This window comes from Apteryx mantelli, chromosome 3 (assembly GCF_036417845.1).
Source record: "Apteryx mantelli isolate bAptMan1 chromosome 3, bAptMan1.hap1, whole genome shotgun sequence".
NCBI classification, from domain to species: Eukaryota; Metazoa; Chordata; class Aves; order Apterygiformes; family Apterygidae; genus Apteryx; species Apteryx mantelli.
Window position 1 is genome coordinate 134,083,970 of NC_089980.1, and position 19,439 is coordinate 134,103,408.

Below are 19,439 nucleotides of genomic sequence, written 5' to 3' on the forward strand. Positions count from 1 at the left end.
AACAAAACATTACACATAGCACTACCAGTTTTTGGAACAACCCAGACACTCACTCATATGATCAATGCAATCCAAAAATAACCCAGAGGTTGCAAAGGTAGGTTTTTGACAATCCTAATCTTAAGAGTTTTTAGGCCAATAAAGTGCTAGAAAAATATACTTTTATTATTTCAGTTAATTATTTCTGATTAACTGAAATAAAAGCTGAATGGCAAAACTAAATAGCAAATGACATGCAAGAAATTGTTTTAAGGACATGAACATAAGAAAAGGAGAATTATATAAAACACCAAGAGAGGGCTGAATGCTAAAAATGACATGCAATATATAACAATAAAAAAAACATAATGTTTTGAAGCGCGGTGCCAAACAACTGATCACGTAGAAGTGGATCTGCTTTTACCCTTTTCCATGTGTCTTGCAGATTATGCGCCAATTCAAACCCCATTATTGCACAAAATCTGAGAAATGCTTTCTATGGTACTAACATCTCCTATTCAATTCATCATTGCACTAAAACCAAAAGCCTGTTCTGTAAATTTATACTTCACCTGCAGGATCCTGTCTTGTGCTGCTGGAGTTTTGGGAGTCCTTAGGGCTATGCTGTTGTTTGTCACATTATATTCAGACAGAAGAGTGCTGGAGGCAGAGTTTGTAATTCCAGATTCCTCAGCAGTCTGGCGTGCAATCTCGCTTGCCTGGCCTACTTTTACAACTTCTTCGAGTTCTGTATCAGATATCTTTAAAAGGAAAACAATAACAAACAATGCACTGTGTTTAGAAGAACTTCATCCTTAGCTGCATGTCAGAAAATACTTGGCATTTGCTTTGATAGCACTACAGAATGGCTTTCTCTCACCCTTACCCCTTTCACAGTGTACACTGGGTGGTACAACTTAAAATGCTGTCTAGCTGGTTACTGACTATGTCTATTCAAGAAAAAAAATAAAAAACACCAGTCTCTAAATGTCATGGTCACGAGACAGCCCAATTACATGCTACAGAAAGCATAAACATATGATAACCCATACCTCTCCCCAACATTTTCCTGTAACTAGCTTTAAAATCACTCTGAGATATTGGTTTTGGTCAGCTCATGTTTTACAGCAAAGAGAAAATTCCAAGGCACTGCAAGATAAAATATGACCACCAGATCCTCCCAATAAAACAGAAATTGCTGATTAGCACTGCCCTTACAAGTTATTTACTGATCAAGGCACAGTTTACCTGAGGAGCTGGAAGCACTAGTTTACTTCTTTTTTTTGTAAACTCTGACACTCCACTGGTCTGTAGAATAGCTGAAGGCAAGTCTGATTCTTTTTTCCGTTTCATATGTTGTTTGTCTTTTTTGCGCTCTCTTCCCTCCCTTTCACTGTCATTATGGACAAGACAGCCATTTTAGAACACACAGAACAGCCACACAGTAAAATAAACAAGCAGATCAATGAAGAACAGAGTCTGTGCCCTAATCAAAAGCTGGATATGCTGAAATAAAACATGCTGCAGGAAGAGCGAACCGCCTCGTGGTTTAGAAGTTATGTGATTAGACACAGCCTGCAGATCACACAGCAGAACCTACAACAACAAAGCAATGTGACGCTTCTAAATTACAGAATTAGGCAATGGGTGGTTGCTTCAGCTACAGGCAATACAGGGACACTGGAGTAAGAAAACATGTCAGTCCAAGAATTTAGATAGCTGGAATCAGTGGATATGAGCAGTCCCTCTTCCTCCTGCAGTTGATAAAGGAAGAAGAACATTCTCTGTGGGATATAGGAACCAAGTTCTCTTTGGTGTTTAATGAATATGTTATTTTTTTTCAAACAGCAATGCAGTGAGCCTGTGAAATTATAGTTTAGTAAATCATAACAGTCTGAAACTCCTGTCAGACTCTCTGAACTAAGAATTATACAGAAAGAATTAATTAGATCAAAAGCTAAAAAAAAACAAACCGGATGTAGTACTGGATCTGATCTCTCAATAAAAAGCACTTGGAACACATAATAGGAATGTAATTGTATAATTAAGTATGTGCCATACTGCTGTTGATGATGTACATGTTGCGGGGGTGAGGATCAAGCATTTAAGGAGATTCTGGTTAATAGCATTATACCAAAATATTAGAATAATTCCATCAAAAGTAATATTAAAACAAATAAAAGCTACTCCTGCAAGCAATTTAAATAAAGCTGTTCAGAAAGAACTGAAATTATTATGAATGAACCTACCCATAACGAGTAGATGTACTTCATCATGAGAAGACGAACCTGAACAAACATCTTAAAATTTCCATCTAAAGAGTGAGTGTGGGGGCCTTTATTCTCATGGAAAAATGCCAACTAGATCCCTTAGTAAAATAAAAAATACAGGAGACTGAAAAGGTAGAAGCAGCATGTGCTAGAATCTGCCCTACGGAAAATACAACTCCTGCTCATATCATATTTCAGACATTTCCAGGGCCTAAATTTATTTTTTTATACATGTATTTTGATACAGTATTCCCTACTTAGTATAACACACACACACATACACACTTACGATCTTAATTCTCCATCCAGGTCTTGCTGACGTAGCTTTCTGAAATCTGCATCCAGTGACTGATAGTTTTCCTCTGATGTATCATAAAAACCCGGGGCAGGTTTCTTTTCAAATGGAATTTCTGCATTATAATCCACTCCTCTCTTCTTTTTTCTTTTCTTCTGGATTTCAATCCCAGCAGCTCGAAGTTCTCGTCTCTTCTGGAGAGCAGCAAGACGTCTAAGGAAATGCAATAATACTACATGATTTAAAGTGCACACCTGTAGGCAACTGCTGTATCCTAAGACCTGCTATCAGTTGTTGCTGTGAGAGGGGCTGTACATATTTATACAAGAGTAGATTCATGGATTACTGTCAAAATCTCTGATTCTGCAAAGACTTAAGCCTGTGCCTGACTTGATGCATTGTAAATGCTCCCAAGTCAATGGAAGGAGTCCCACTACATAAAACTAAACATAAATTTACCTAGCTTCTTCCAGCTGCTTCTCTCTTGCTTTCCTTTTGGCCTTCTTTCCCTGTGTATTGGCTAGACGAGCTCTAGCTTCAGAGAGCATTTCAAGTTCATCTGCAAAAGTACAGATAAATACAGGTATCAGTTTTGCACTTAAAGATGGGAGTAAGGGAAAAGATGATGTTAAGATGAGAAAGCACTCTTGAAAAGCTCCAAGGATCAATATTTTGGCAGGAATTCTGTATGATCTCCAAACTTTACTTTTCTCCAAGTTTCTCAAAAACATTTTCTAAACCATTGGCCAGATGAAATCAAGACTTCAAGAAAAAATGCCAAAATGATGAAAATGATTCAACTAATTTCTACATCAAATCAGAACACGTAAAGAAAGAGGCAAACTGAGCACACTAATGAAATTATAATTTCATTTACATCTAGATCCAAGAGTACTATATTAGTGGAACTTGTTAATTTCATTTTATATTTGGTTCCAGAGCACTGTATTTTGAATAGCCACAGGTTTGCAAAACACTCTGTCCATTCATGAAATTTTACCGAAGTCCAGTACTTAGTCCCTAACATCGTAATGTGCAAGAAAGAAAAGCCTATAGTGTTGTGGTTTGGTAGGGATTCATCTGGAAGGTTTTAGCTGATGGGAAAAGATGAAAATACAGAAAGAAGAATGATCATGAGCAGGCAGTTGTCAAAGCAAAGAACAGCCAGTCAAGGCAAGAGAAAACCAAGACAGAGTAGAAACAGACTGGCCAGATACAAAAATAAGATAAAATTCATAAGAAAAACAAGAAAAAAAAAATTGTTCATGTTTTTCTTATGGATTTTCTTATGGGTACAGAAGGTGTATAAAAAGAAAAACTCAAGACATCGGATTTCTGCCAAAAACAGTAAATAAATTCCTTTCTTACCTTCATCCATATCAATAGGATCTGGCCTGGCTGGCTTGGTTTCTGGATTTGGATCAATTTCTCCAGGTTTAAGTTTCCGAGGATCATCAGCAGTTTCTTCCTCATTGTCTCTCTGAGCAGCTTTGTCCCTGAAAACACATCGTATGTATCACGATTAGCTTTTCGTTTTCCCCTGGGCAGATAATAGTCATCCCTTTCTTAGACCGTCCCAAAGACTGACCAAGAAAAATAAGCTTGTACCATGTACCATACAGTAAACTTTATACAATTATTCACTGCAGAAAAGATTCTTGAACATGGTACAGTTACCTAAATAACCATAAGTTAGCAGAAAGAAACTATATAGTATTATACTACAATATAATATTACATAAAATACAATATTGACAAAGCTGACAGCAGTGAACTCTGCTTTTGTAATCTGTTAAAGTTTAACAATGAGGACAAGAAATCAAGCAGTGTGACAACATGAATACTTAAGTGTTTCACATTATGCTTTTAAATGCTACCAATCACATCAGAACTAAAAAAGCTCACAAAGGAAGACAGTACTTTCCTTCTCTTCTCCTGACCCAAAGAAACTCTCCACAGTGCACAGAGATAATGGCTGCACATTCAGCCATTTCAATAACGTGTTTTCTGTCTTTTTGTCTGTCTTTGTCTATCTGTTCACACACACACACACACACACACACACACACACACACACACATTTACGCTGATCAACTAGTCAAAAAAACTACCAAGTAAACTTAAAATGGAAAGATTGCTTGCAAAAGACCTCAGCCAACTTGAAACCATTGTACTTTGGCACCCTGGGAGAAGAGAATGACACATCAATACAACAAACTGCACAGATTTTCCTGCTATGCACCTCTAGCAGAATAGTAACTCACAGCAGAAATTCATAGTGTTCCAAACACTGCGCAGCAGTTCTTCCAATAATTGGGGCAATGGTTCTCCACTGGGTGGGCATCAGCTTTGCCAGGTGCAGCAGTTTCTCCTCTTCTTCCCGTGACCACTCTGTCTTTTTGATGCTTGGGTCTAGCCATTCATACCTGTTAAAAAGTGAAATAGTTAAGAGGGATAGTTGCAAGCAATCCGTTGATCTATCTTGAATTAACTCACAACAGTGTTCCCAAGCATCATCGCGATAAGATCTCATAATTTTGACACATATATATATTTAAGACTTTTTTTTGTATAAAAGGATGTTACTATAAAGTATTTTCATGATATATGTATTTGAACTTTAAAATGTATTATTAATTCACCACTTTTCCTACAGATACCACCTCTTCTTCCATTCCCTTCCTCTCTTCTGACAAAGTAAAGAATAATAAAATTAACTCAGAAAAAGAAAGGTAAGACTCACAACCACCAGAGTTACCAGAAGGAGTAGACTTGTTTGGTCTGGATCCTTCAAAGGGTTGTCTTATTTATCTTTAACTGTATCAGTACTGTTACCTTTAGGCAGAAACATTCTGAGAAATATGTGCAGTTCAATACTTGAGAAACTAAGTCTGATTCTTAAATGGATTCAGGCTGCGTTATTTGCATCAGTTTTATGCTACCTTTTTTGATATAAATTGAAATTTTGCAGTGTAATTTTTAAATATCAATCCTTAAGCCAAACTCTTATTATCAAAAAATAGAAAATTATCTGTAAATTATTATTTGACAATTTTACTTCATTGAAAACACTCATTTTGATTTAAATCTCCTGTAAATACAGAAAGAAATTACATATGTAAATTCAGTGATCCTGTAGTTGATGACACTGCCATCACTTGCAAAGTGATCATTTGGCTATTCTTCTTCACATTCCTTTCAAGAAATAGGAATTTGTAATATCCACAAAAATGGAACTCAGACAACCTTAAAATGATTGTTCCTCTGTGGGCATAAATTAATCTGCAGTAACTCCTAAACTCATAGTAACTATGAATCTCATATTCCCAGTCATGGTATTTCTCACTTACCATCTGGCTTTGCACTGCTTTGCTGATTTCCTATGCAATAAAGAAGCAATACGAGACCACTGGTTTTTGCCATATTTCATCACAGCTGCTTTCAGAATTTCATCCTTTAAACAAAAATGATTTATGTTGTTATGAATCACCAAAAACTCACAAAGTGGAAAGACTGAGCTCAAGCAGGAGAGAATACCGTAGGTTTCATCTAAAGGGCTGAACCAGTAGAAATGGCAAAGCATTGCTGCTTCTTTCCCACATTTTATTTCAAGATGAATGAAAATTTGTACTCCAAAGTCCACTGAAATTGATAGAGATTAAATGAAAAAGACTAGGAATGATTATTTTGGCCTACTTCACAGACCTGACTGAACTTTCAAAATGAACAGTTTCAGTACATGCAGTTTTTGATGGTTCTGTAGGTCTTTTTTGAAGGACAGCAATAAAGAGGTAGGGAGATATTTATTTGTTTGTTAGTGACATAACATTAAAAAAAAAATTAGGACAGATCCTCTGAGGTGGCTTGTTTTAAATAATGACCCGAAGTGGGTTTTTTTTGCACATTTTAATGCAAACCTGTGTTGCGATGGAATATTTACCTCTCAATGGAAAAAGCTATTAAAAAAAAATACACGACAAAATATGAAGTTCCTTTACTCCAAACAAATCTTAAAATAAACCACTTAAATATTCAGAATGTTACATCCAGAAATGCTGAACCCAACGCCTGCAAGCTTATGGGGAAAAATATGTAATGGATTCAGTTATGATTACTTCAGCTTGGAGGCCAGGCTGTTCATATATATCAAACTGTGCACAGAGATATGATCAAAAGCTAAAAATTGTAATTATTTTCTTGTCAACCCATCCATCCACTCCTCTCTTCCTTTCTCCAGACAATGGGTTATTTCTGGTTTCCTCACAAGTCAGAAAATGGTATTTTAAATACTTCACAGCTATTCTTTATAGCCTTGTCAACCACGGATGTTCTTCTATATCCAATAAGCACTTGTAGTTGTGTTCAGAATCTGTTCAGCTGCACAGTGCAGATGCTAGTCATCAATGACAGACACTCTGTCTAGCACGGACAGCTCTCACAGCACATAGCAGCTTTAACTGTAAACTGATGAGCTTTGGCTTGAGCTGCTACAAGAAACAGTTCATATAATTTCTATGAAAAAAACCAAAATATGTTATCCAAACTTCTATAAATCTTCTCTTGGTTTCTGAATTCTACTTGCTGTCATATGGCATGCAGTAGCCATACTGACGACACTAGCAGACTGATTTGCAAGTAATCAGTCATTTTTCTAATGACCATCAACTAGTTCTACTTTCTGTATTTTTAATATTGTACATTTATATTACATTAATCATAAAAATAGCAGCAAATACAAAAGCTTTCTATTTCATCTCTGATATACAGAAACAGGAGAAACAATGATCCATTTAACCCACTGCTGTTTCTCAAACAGTCGCCAAAATTAGTCAGCTATGGAAGATGGTAGAAACAGGGCAAGCACACAGTGATACTTCCTATCCTCCACTGACCTGCAATTCAACAGCCTCCTGATGCAGAGCTGGTATTTAAGAGAGCATAGGAGATTTATCTTCCATTACTTTTTCCCACTGTTTTTTGAACTTTGCAAATGTTTAGTGTCCACAATACACACTGGCAGAGTTCTACAGTTTACAGTGTCAAGTACCTCTTTTGTTTTGAACACGACACCTAGTGAAATTTATTTGAAATCTTTATTTCTTGCATTATGTTTTTTCTTTTTTACTATTATTTATAGTTCTGAAAAAATGTGAGGGCTAAAACAGGTCAGATACCATCTTTTTTTCTTTTTCTTTAGACACAGGGAAACATTTGTGCTAACAACATTCAAACTCTGGCCAACAGATTCCTCTGTCCCAAAACACTCTGGGCTGCAGATGAAGAGCCCATACCTATCTTCAGCATTTCTGCATTATGAAGGGTCTTCAAGTGGAAAAAATTCCAGCTCTTTCATATCCCAAGGGAGTCAGAACCCTGTCCGTACAGCATATGACAGGTTCCAGCCTAGAAAAGCAACACCTCCGAGCACAACGAGGTGCGGGCAAATCCCCAGAGAAGCTCAAGCTGCTGCAGCGGCGGTTTCTGCGTGCCAGGGCCTCCACATGGTCGAGCTTCCTCGCCTCCCCAGCGCGTAGCCCCCAAGAGAAATAGCACTGGTTTGACTCTGTCGACCAGGCCAGGGGACAAGGACGGGGGTCCAGTCTGCAGAGGAAGCAAGCCTACCAGAGCCACGGTACCTGCAAAGCCCCAACCCTTTACTTCCCCGCTACAGAGGATTACGGAAGATCCCAGACTCCGACCCCCCACCCCCGCCATAGCAAGGGACCCTACTACGGAAGCTCCTCCGCGCATGCGCATCACGACCGCTCCGACAGCGCATGCGCACCCACGCAGGACCCCCCCCCCCGCAACCGCTGAGCAGGCCCCAACCCCGCGGGGGGAGGGGATTAAAGCGAACCAGCTCCTACCTCGGTGTTCCGCCACACACCGCCTTTAATCATAATCCGCGGCATTTTGGCGGCGAAGGGGCACGAAGTCCGGCACAGGAAAAAGGGGTGAAAGCAGGGAAACGCCGCTCGTCACAGCGGGGCCGGTCGAGACCCCGCGCAGGCGCCGTCCCCAGAAGGGCGCATGCTCTGCGCAGGCGCAAAGGCGATGCGGTAAAGGCAGCGCGGGGGGAGGTGACGGCACCGTTCGCGCACGCGCAGCGGGGAGGACGCTGGGCTCGGGGCTCCGCGCAGGCGCCAAGCTCAGGGCGGCCGCGCTGCCTGGGCGGGGCCCGGAGCCGGGGGCGGGGCCCGGAGCCGTCCGGGGGCTTCTTCGAGGAAGCGGAACAAGACCCCGAGCAGAGAAAACACTTTTTTTGTTTTGTTTTGTTTTAATATTTGTGGGTCATCTTTTTCTTCTTTACTCTGTGAGGAAGCATACAGGAAGCACAGCTGATCTTAAAGGACAAGCTGACTATTCATTAAGCTCTGCCAGATTCCTAAACCGACAAAAATGGGGAAAGATGGGTACAGAAGAGCAGAAGTAAGATTTCACCAGTGTCGCTTTTACACTGTGTTTTGCTAAATTAATTTGAAAAAAAAAACCATACATCCACATTTACACAATGTGAAATGCCCAAGTGAAAACCGGAGCAGTGACATCCAGATTTCCCATGTCCCTTTTCTGTTATTATTGGACTCTTTTACATACTGTGGTCTTTACTGCAAAGCTTCCTTACAGTTTACGTCAGGTTTCAGATCTTCCATTTCAATAATCAAAAAAAAAAAAAAAAAAAAAAAAACCCACACAAACCAAAAAAACCCCCAAACCTCTTAAAACTGAAGCTGAAGTTCCCAATTGGGTACTAATGTACCAAGCTGCTAGCGTGTTTCCCATCCTAACTTATTTGTTGGCATTGTCTAATCCCCTGTTCCTGCAACTGTTTCTGCTATTAAAACATGGCAGCTGAGCTTTCAGCCCTATCTCACAGGATTACAGCTCTAAGTGACACAGAACTCGGGCCAGGCTTCAGAAAAAAATCACTGTCTCCTCCTGATGCCCCTGTCACAGGCATGGTCTGGATTCTTGCCTCCAAGAAGCAATTTTGTCAGCTGGGTGAAGATCTCATTAGGCTGAAAAGCTGGAGAGCCCTCAGCGAGTTAGCCTAGGGTTATGGGAACAAAATGAGCTCCTTGTTTTAACTGCTCCAACCCCTGGCTGAGTCCTTAAAGGAGAGAACCAGCTGGGCAACAAGCTTCCTCCTCCCTTCCTACTCTGCCTAGGACAGTACAAACCTTCCTTAACACTATAGTCAATTTATAAAAATAGACACATGCCTTTAAAGCTGGACAGTGAAAGCTTTTTCTTACACAAAAAAACCCACCCTCATCTTTACTAGAAAGTGCAGGGAGAGCTGAGGAATGTACGTTTCTCATCTCTGTGTCTACATATCCAAAAGGCCTCTGGTTCGTGAGGAAACAGAAAGAAGCATAATTTATCTGGTCCACAAAGACGCCTCCAAATGTATTTTTCTTTTAGAAGCACACTTTTTTGTGTATTTTTTTTCTCTCAGTTCACAATTTTAAAAGCCCAAGTGAAAGCTTTAGTAATAAAATTTACTAGTTTTCTCTGCCCTAGGGGCACTGAACTGAGATTGAGGAATACAGCAAGGGACAGTTTTTACTTTTCAAGTTTAAAAAAAAAAAGTCATATTTCCTTCCATGTACTGTAGATAAAACTGGTTACCAATATTGCAGCATGGTCTAAATCACCTATATTCATTTACTTCACCTCAAGTTTAACTTTATTATTCACTTATGTAGAAGACACACAAAAGAAAATGATCTCTACATATCTGCTCAAGGAATTTGTCACTAATGTGATTTGCTATTGCATTTTACTGTTTTCTCCAAATTCAGGGTGTGTTAATAAAGAAAACCAAGCAAATGTTTTGGCTCAAGTAAAAGACTTCATAGTATGATTTAGGAAAGACTTTGCTTCTTGTTAAAACTCTGCAAGGACAAAAAATATTACACCTTTAACTAGCAAAAAATAAAAATCAGAAATAGCCAATGTCCTTATTTTAAAGTAGATATGCATTTAAGTTTAAATCTCTCTGACTTGGCATACTGAGAACCACTTCTAATTCCATGAAGGACTGTGCATTTGCATTAGGAAGGAACTAAGGACAGAGGGGAACCTCATGAGTCTTTTCTTTTTCTTTTTTTATTAGAGGCAGCAACTTGAAATAGTTATTTTTACAAACTTACCAAGCTCCATCTGAGAATGTCTTGTGTTCTCCTTACTGGCTACTAAAAGAAACTCCAGTGTTTACAAGTTTGCTTTATTTCCTGTCTGATTTGATTCACAGTATATTTATCCCTTACACTGAGCTCTCCTTTTCTCCATTATACTTATAAATAATTACACTGTCAGATTTAGTTTTCCTAGTTTCATCTGATATACAGGCTTTCAATTCCTGTCATCATTTTTGTATCACTTCTTTCCATCTGTTCTTTTGAATTTTCTTTAAATATGCAATCAGAATTGTAGAGATATCCAGGTAAGAAGTTATCCATGCCTGTATAATAGTGGTAATATTTCCCAGAAATGCTTTGCCTCATTCATATTAAGATAACATACTTCTTTCTCACAGCTGTATCCAACTGTTAGCTCAGTCACTTTAGGATCTGAATCTTTCTTCTTGCATTTCCTAATGGTGATTTCTCAGCTTATAGTAAAAATATCTGTAACATCACTAAGGTTCATGGTCACTGACATTTAACTGTCTGATTCTACTGAAACCAAGAACTAGATCATTTAAATTCCTTTGTTGATCTGGCCTTAAATACATGTATCTATTGATAAGTTTCAGTCCACTCTTCTGGAAAGTTGCTTTTCTACCTTGCCAAAGAGCATCTGCAAGGTATCATCTATATTAACAAGGAAAAGCATAAATTTGAAAGCAGTAACATAACAGTAACAGTTAATGTTAACATTCTCTAAATTAAGCTATAGGCCTACTCTGCTGTTTCACAGACTGAACCATAATATTAAAGGATAATTAGTATCAATCCTTTGCCATTTTTTTCCACACAAGAAGATAATACTGCTGTTATAAATACCACTGAACATATAGTTAGTGGTTTCCATACACAGTCTCCAGCACTGTATAACTCAAAACAAGCTTGACTACAAAGTGGAAGAAACATCCATCTCTCTCATGTAATAGAAATATAGTATGGTGAAGAATAACAACTGCAATTTGGTATATGTCATTATACATGTCATTTCAGAGGCACAGAAAAGCTCTTGAATTAACAAAATAAGTTTGACAGCTCAAGATATTTCTAAAGTTTTCAATGTAATCCAGATAGTATTTGCAATATGTAAGGAAGTGGCTAAATTAATGGAGATATTCTTTGTTTCTCAAAATAGACACTATGATTTTTTTCCAAAGAGCATAGTAACTACATTTACCAGCCTGAGAAAAGATAAGGCATTTCGTACTAGATTAGTATTAGGCATCTACATAAAACTCATAAAGATGGATTTGAGGTTTCTCAGTATCTTAAAAGATCTGATTAATGGGCAACATTATCATTTTTGACAGACTACTCAAAGAATTATCAAGGGCAATTGCAGACAAGATTGACTGTCTAACAACCTTTTTGTATATACATATATATACATAAAAGATTTTCATATCCCAGTTATCCAGTGATTACGTGAATCTTTGTTTCTGTAATATTGTGAAATACCTTCTAATTTGTTCTCCTGCAGTTTTTGCAAGAGAACCTTGCAGGAGGGAATGTAAGTTTCAGCAGATGGGAGGTAGCATTAAGCCTCCAACTACACTGACAATTTTTAATTCAAAAGTTATTACTTTGCAATATAATATGACCTCCTCTCCCTTTAAACATTCTTTCAGCTAAACAAGAGTCCAGTTTAGCTACCAAAAAAAAGTAACACAGAATAAGATCACCCTTTTATGAGGGTGTTTCAACTGATGAGGATAGGGCAAATCATAGCTCTGACCTCAGAGAAAAGAAAAATTGCTCAAGCATGAAAATGTGGCTCCAGGAACTTCTTTAGCGCAACCTTTGCTGGAATGGAAGCTCTCAGAAGAACCAGGAGCAAGACAATCTTGATTTTGTTCTCTGGACCAAAACACTATATGCACCCACTACCAGCCATCATTCTGGGGAGAGGAGATGACTGAAAGCAATGAATAAATTCAAAACATGCAAAGCTCTCCAGAACTGAGACTCAACTTGCAAAATCCATGTTTATGTTCCAGCTCTTAAATGTTGTCGTTTATGCTTTTCCAGAAGCTTTTTGGTAGAAAATGTGACACTGCACTTTTTACACTTGTACGCTTTTTTATCCTTATGTGTTTTCACATGCTTTTGCATAGCATATCTATCTAGCGTAGAAAATTCACACCTTTTGCAGTGCAACTTTAGATGAGTTAGCAAGTGGCGCTTCAGATGGCTAGATGTGCGGAAAGAAACAGTACACTGACTACACTTGAATGGCTTCTCCCCTGTATGAATTCTCAAGTGCTGCTTAAAGTTTCCATTGTGGACTGTGGTATAGCCACACTCTTCACACGTGTATGTTTTGACAGGTAGCGCCTTTTGTTCATAGAGACTGCCAGTAGCTGAGATTTCCTTATCAGAGTGTGAAGCCAGATGTTGTTTCAAGGATAGCCATTTGTCTGTTGAATAGTCACAGTTCCTGCATTTGAGATGCTCCGCATTAAAATGCACGACCCTGTGTCGTTTCAGGTGACTGGAAGTACGAAAGTTCTTTTGGCAAACACTGCAGCTGTAAGGTCTCTCACCTGTATGAGTTCTTACATGTAGCTTAAGGTTGCTTAAACTGTAAGTAGTGTACTCACACTCCACACACTGATAGAACTGTGGCTGACTCTGGGCTGCCAAATCACTTTCTTTGCTCCTCTGGACTTCTGTCTGTTCTCCGCATGCTTCCAAACAAAGCAAGGAATGGACAGTGCTTAAACCTTCCGAGGAACCAAAATCTCTTTCAGGACACATACCTACATGCCTTTCATGATGCAATTCAAGATTCTCTAAATGGCTATCGACACAGAGGCAATGGCCAAACTCATAATGATTCTTCACATGAAGACAGCTGTGTCTCTGCAAATGGCCTGAAGTTCTAAATGCCTTACTGCATTCTTTACACTCAAATGGTCTTTCATGTCTATGTATTCTTAGGTGCAGCTTAAGGTTGCTATAAGCAGCAGTAGCATAATCACACTGTTTACACTTGTACATTTTGAATGAAGATAAACTGGAAGGCCAGGTATCCTTAAAGTTTTCCACACATTTATGGTATGTATCATCTTTATTATCATCTTGAACTTGTGAATGAGTGGCCTCAGGGCTGAAGAGAGGTTCCTCTTTGCAAATCACAGTGTCTGCTTTGTATGACTCTGGAAAAACTTCTGATCCATTCTCAGTAGCAGGCAAACTGTTGCTTCCATAGCTGTTTTCAGGGAATTTCTCTCCAGAGCACATTTTCTTATTGTCCCACATGTCACCTGCCTGCCTAAAGTCTAATTCTGAAACCAGCATTTTACACATTCCCCCAGTTGGATGATCGTCATCTTTCTCAGGAAGAGACAGAGAAACACAGTCCCGGGAATCACTGTCAACTTCAAATATTTTGGTTTCACGGTATTCATTACTCTGATCCATATAACCATTAGTCTGTTCATGAAATTTCTTATGAAAGCTGAGATGTCCCCTAGTATAAAACACTATGTTACACTCATCACATGCATAACTCTTTAAAGGTCTTTGGGTTCTCTTTCTTCCACTTACAAATTCAATGAGTTGCTGCCCTTGGCATGTTTCCTTGCCAGCATGTAACCTTCTGTGTCTCTTTAATCCACTGGTGCTTGTGAATGCTGACTGGCAGAACTCGCAGGTATATGGCTTAGCTCCCATATGGATATAGCTATGCCTTACCATGCTTGCAAAATACAACGAAAAAAAGGTGCAGAACCTGCACTTATACAGCTTATACCCAGCATGCCAGTACATGTGATTTAACATATAGGATAAGCTAATGCAGGAATAATCACACTGAGGACACTGGTAAGGTGGTCTCTCTTTATGCCCCTTCATGTGATGGATAAAAATCCTAGGACTTGATGAAGCAAAGAAACAGATTTTGCAGGAAAAAATAACAGGAACCCCCAGAGGAGTAAAGTCCCTTTCAATTTTGATGAAAAATTTCTTGTATTTGCTTTCCTTTTTCTTGATTTCAGATTTTCTTTCTTCAGTTCTTCTCTGCCTTCTTTTTATTCTATTTTTTCTTGCCTTTTGCAACCTGGTAATTTTCTTATGAAACTTAAGGTGATTTTTAAGGTTGGTAGAAAAGAAGAAGGTTCTTTTACAAAAGCAGCATTTATATTTTTTTTTATCTTTATGAGCTGAGTAAACATGCTTCTTTAGAAGTGCAGTACATTTATACACAGAACTACAGAACCTGCATTTCAAATTTAACTTTTCATGCTTATTTATAGAACAAGATCCCTTAGAAAGAGGTTTGATGCTCACACTGTTACTTAGCCATGATAAATCTTCTTGCTGGCCTTGTAATTCTTTTGGGCTTGCATGAGGAGAAATCGCATTTTGTTGCTGCTCCGTTTTTTTAGAAAATGGAGTTAATGACTGATAAACATGCTCTTTGGGAGCATTTGATTCATCACAAAGAAAAGCATTCATCTCCATATTCCCTACATCTTTTAGCAATTCTGAATTGGGAGAAAATCCATTAATAACTGGAGCAGAACTACTAAGGGTAAGCTTCAGTTCTCCTTTCAAGTCATGCTCCAAAAGAGAACTCTGAGTTTCATCTTCAGATTTGCTTCTCTTTCTTGTTCTGTTAACTTCATTATTTCCATTCTCTGAGGAATCAGTATCTAGAAAAAAAAACAAATCACGTCTGAGATTTACATTACATCAACATTAACCAATGTTCATGACTAATCTGTAGTAATACTCCCAAATTGTCTACCGTTTACTTCTTTGCTCTTCACTCTTTTTGCTTACTTAGTATTTTCCTACCTCCATTTCTTCTTCTCTGGTCACTTCTTTCTTCTACACCCCACCCACCCATCCTTTAAATAATACTGTAAGAAAAGAAATCCTAATTAGAAGCTTCCTTCTGTCCACTTCCTTCTTTTGCTCAGAGCTCTGAATTTCACAGGACACAATACCGTATCCCTTAAAGTTTTCATGAAACAACTTTATGCCAGAACTCCTAACAGGGCATTGCTGATGAAATTTGCCATCTGAAGAACAGAGCCTCAGCAATCAGCTTAGTTATCTCAGAGGTACAAAGCTCAATTTGCTATCTTCTGTCTCTTAAAAGAGAAAGTACTCTTGGTACTCTTCTGCTCAAAGTCCTTCAGAAAGGAAGGGGTAATCTGCTACAGGAAATGGTGGAGTCTAAATCCAAATTATGTCCCTCCCAGTCTCTGCTTATGTTGATGAGTGTAACTTCCTGTTGCTTCTGTCTCCCTAATATTTCTATCTGCGAGAGAAAAACCTTTACCCCAAGATTTTCAGATCCTCTTCCCTAATGAAAAGCAGCCCTTTCCTCAAGCTGCAGTAGAATGAAATAGTACCAATTTATTGAGGTTTCACCATTTTTTCACAGGGGTCTGTGAATGAACTAAACACACTCCAGTCAGTATTCACTTTCTGCTGCATCTGATCTTAGTCTAGGTTGGAATGTTTATGCTCACATAAATGTTTTTGGCATCCTTTCTATAAACTTTCCTACCTACTCCAAACTTGAAATCTATGAGATTTCTTCAAACCTTGCACTCATATTATTAGCAAGTCACCTTTCGTTTCAACAGCTGTCTCCATCTCTGTGTGGATTTCCAGTTGTTTCTCTTGACTGCCATCAGAAAGAATGCTTGCAGTATTGGCAAGTTCTTCTCCATTTTTGGATGTTGTTGCTAATGTCAACTCTCCTTCTGTACTGATGGTTTCATCTCTGCCCTCACTGCCAGCAGAGGAGAGAAGAGGAGTCTTCTGAAAACTGTCATCATCGTCACATTCCTGGCTGTCACTGGTTTCATTTATCTCTGCAGGGTCTGTTTTGCAAGGTGATGTAGGCAATACATCATTTTGATTGTATTTATCCTTGCTTAGATCACACTGATCACCTAAAGAAGATAAGGCCGATTCTGATTTTTCACACACACTCTGGGCAACCCATTTTTCTTCAAAGTATTTTATATGATCATCCTTATTTGAGAGAGTCTTTTCTTCCCAATTCCTTAAACTATTGTTTTCATTTGAAAGCATCACATTGCTTTCTAAGAAACTGCTATTATTTAAGTTAGCCTCTTGCTCATCCTTTTCATTCAGCTCAGGAGACAACATTGCCTGCTCTTCACTGTCATCTTGGAGAAAATCATCATCACTCAGCACAAAGACAGTGATTGGGAGAACAATTTCAAAAACATCTGACCCTGAGGACAGAAAAAGAAAGTATTAATACTGTTTTGAAAACACCAAAAGCAATTGATTTTCTTAAAACTACAGGTTAATACATAGCACAGCACTATCCCACACCTACAAGATATAGCACCTCTATCTCTTCAACTTTTCCACGTACACATAAGAGCTGTCATACATCATTGCTGTTTGCAGCTACGCCATCTGGACCTCTGAAGTCTATGCCATACTGCAACCCTCATCATCAGGAACAGAAGAAAACGTTATCATTTAATTGCATTCTAGAAGTGCCTAGCATTCACTGCTGAAACCGGGTCTCTACAGAAACTGTATACGCGTTGCGGAGCTCACTCCTGTATTACCTGAGAATTGAAACATAAAAAGGAAAAGATACTAGAAAGGAAAGGCAACAAAACACAAAGTGAGAAAGTGACTTGGTGAAGGTAATACAATAAGTCAACAAAGCATCAAGGAACAGAAACTTGATCTTCAAATCCCAGCACTGTCTTCACTAGACTCCACTATCTTAAGTCATCAAACTTTTTACTGCCCTGCTGAAAAAGAATCTGGAAAAACACAACGTAAACTCCAAAACACAAAGAGAAATCTGTGTTGTAAAAATTAACCGTGGTACAAAGCAAAAAAAGTCCCCTCTCCCTTCTTTGTAAGGCCCTCCTTAGTGGCAGCTCTGCATACCTCCCCTCAGTGGATGTAACTAAGTTTGTTTCCTCACACTTTTTATTGCTACTACTTGGAGCAAGGCGAAAGGAACACAGAAATACAGATTACTCATCTTGTCCACCTGTTTGGACTGCCCAGCTCTCAGGACTTGCTTTTCCACACACCATCACATATGCCTGCCATACTGCGCAAACACATCAGTGATTTTCTTTTCACACAAAAAAATTTACTTTCGCACAAGCTGAGCGAGAATCTCTGCAGCTGCCGCACAAGATCCTGAAGGATGCAGCCTGCGGGATTTACGTTTAAACACTGACACTGTAATTCTTCAGCAGCTTTAAGAACCATGTAACCAACAGCCACTTAGTGCAGCATCCCCCAGCCGCCCTTTGATGGCGAGTTTGGGTGACACCACGCAGGTCCCCTGATGCAAAAAACCAAACTAAACCACACCAAAGGCTATGGCCGATGTGTCGCCCCCCACCCCCAATCCAGGCTGTGCGCATGCGCAGCCCAACGCCAACGCTCGCGGGATGGCGGGGGGGGGGGGGGGGGGGGGCGCCACCTTCCCCCGCCGAGCCCTCGCGCCCCTCAGCCACCAACCCCCCCCCCCGCGCGGTTCGGGCCACGCTGGGTTGTTATCAAGGAAGCGGGCACCTACCGCCATCGCCCGCCGGCTCCGGCCTCTCCGGCTCCACCGACATCCCCCGCATCGGCCCGCGCTCCGCGGCCCCGCGCGGTTGCGGAACCACGCAGGACGCCCCGGCGGGGCGGCACCGCGCATGCGCCGCAGCGCAGCGGGGGGCGGGGGGCGGGGGGGGAGGGAGGCTGCGCGCGTGCGCACTGGGGACAGAGGCGGGAAAAGGCGCCGCTCGTGGCGCCGTTTCGAGCGGGGGGAGGGGACGGGAGGGCAACGGCGGCCGCCTCTGAGGGGAGTCTTCTTTCTTTCGGCAGCCTTCCTTTAAACTCGCACAAATGCCGCTTCCTCCGAAAAGAGCAGTGCGTGTCCGTTTCTTTTTTCACTGCTATGCTCATATTTAATTAAATGCTGCACAAGAGCAAAAGGAAGGTGGGACAGGTTTGCACCTGCCGGCCTGGAGGTTGTCCTTCTTGGGATAATAATACAACAGTGTTCATCAGCTATTCCTTAGTTTTCTCACACACCAGGTTGTAGACAGCATATTCACTTCTGTTTTTACACGGCCATACCTGGGTCTGTCCGCCCCACTTCTTGGTGGAAGACTGTGCAGTGTTGCGCTGACAACGACTTCAGGAGAGCCCCCAAGAAAAGAAAATGTCGCAAACTCCTTATCCATGGGAGTTCCCGTGGTGGTTTGTCACTTATTTAGCCAACTTAACGACTCCCCACAAATGTTATCCCCACTTAGAGGAATTAATAGTTTCACTCTTGTGTAGCTGTAGTTTTAGCAGTTCATTCCATCTTTCCACTCTCCCCTTCTTTTGAGGTCAATGCACTAGGTGGAAAGTCCATTGTACTCCCTTTGAAGCACACTGAATTTTCACTTCTTTATATTTCAAATACGATACGTTATCCGAATGCATTTCTCTGGGCAAGGGAAAAGCAGCAGAGCACTGGTGTAAACCAGCAGCAGTTGCTAGACCAGTAGCATCTCGGTAGGGTGCACAGTCCTTACACTCATAATTATTTCTGCTCCCATAGGGATGTATTTCCAGCTTTCAGGTGTTCCCTTTAAGGTAGATTATATTGGTTCTTTTAAGGGACAAATATAATCTACTTTCCAAGTTTCCCAGAGTAGTTAACTTTCCCTGAGACTGGCAAGCCCTTGTACTGAACGA

The 19,439-nt window shown here is 39.9% G+C and overlaps 2 protein-coding genes across 3 annotated transcripts in view; both read right to left on the minus strand.

Annotated features, from left to right (window-relative positions):
* The window catches only part of CDC5L (cell division cycle 5 like), a 37,634-nt gene extending 29,067 nt beyond the window's left edge, over positions 1–8,567 (minus strand). Inside the window, exons 1-8 of the mRNA XM_067294408.1 lie at positions 8,412–8,567; positions 5,895–5,998; positions 4,809–4,970; positions 3,913–4,040; positions 3,004–3,103; positions 2,539–2,757; positions 1,228–1,372; positions 552–740 (exon numbers count right to left, since the gene is read on the minus strand). Coding sequence (XP_067150509.1) covers positions 552–740; positions 1,228–1,372; positions 2,539–2,757; positions 3,004–3,103; positions 3,913–4,040; positions 4,809–4,970; positions 5,895–5,998; positions 8,412–8,456 — 1,092 coding nt within the window. The 5' untranslated portion in view covers positions 8,457–8,567. The remainder of the gene's footprint in view (positions 1–551; positions 741–1,227; positions 1,373–2,538; positions 2,758–3,003; positions 3,104–3,912; positions 4,041–4,808; positions 4,971–5,894; positions 5,999–8,411) is intronic.
* Positions 8,568–10,758: 2,191 nt separating this feature from the next.
* LOC106495212 (zinc finger protein 184-like) lies at positions 10,759–18,361 on the minus strand. 2 transcript variants are annotated; one of them, XM_067294409.1, is made up of 3 exons: positions 18,283–18,361; positions 16,319–16,954; positions 10,759–15,388 (listed from the first exon to the last, which is right to left on the minus strand). In XM_067294409.1, the coding sequence occupies exons 1-3, from the start codon at positions 18,332–18,334 to the stop codon at positions 12,720–12,722; spliced, it is 3,357 nt and encodes a 1,118-aa protein (XP_067150510.1). In that variant the 5' UTR covers positions 18,335–18,361; the 3' UTR covers positions 10,759–12,719. The 2 variants fall into 2 exon arrangements, with proteins under 2 accessions (XP_067150510.1, XP_067150511.1); XM_067294410.1 differs by lacking the exon at positions 18,283–18,361 and adding an exon at positions 17,074–17,144.
* Between the last annotated feature and the right edge of the window lie 1,078 nt (positions 18,362–19,439).

Excerpts from the sequence above, each read along its gene's own strand:
- LOC106495212 (XM_067294409.1), bottom strand. The coding sequence starts at position 18,334 with ATGCGGGGGATGTCGGTGGAGCCGGAGAGGCCGGAGCCGGCGGGCGAT. Across the intron at positions 16,955-18,282 it reads GGAGCCGGCGGGCGATGGCG|GGTCAGATGTTTTTGAAATT; the intron begins GTAGGTGCCCGC and ends TTCTGTCCTCAG. Across the intron at positions 15,389-16,318 it reads GACAGCTGTTGAAACGAAAG|ATACTGATTCCTCAGAGAAT; the intron begins GTGACTTGCTAA and ends TTTTTTTTCTAG.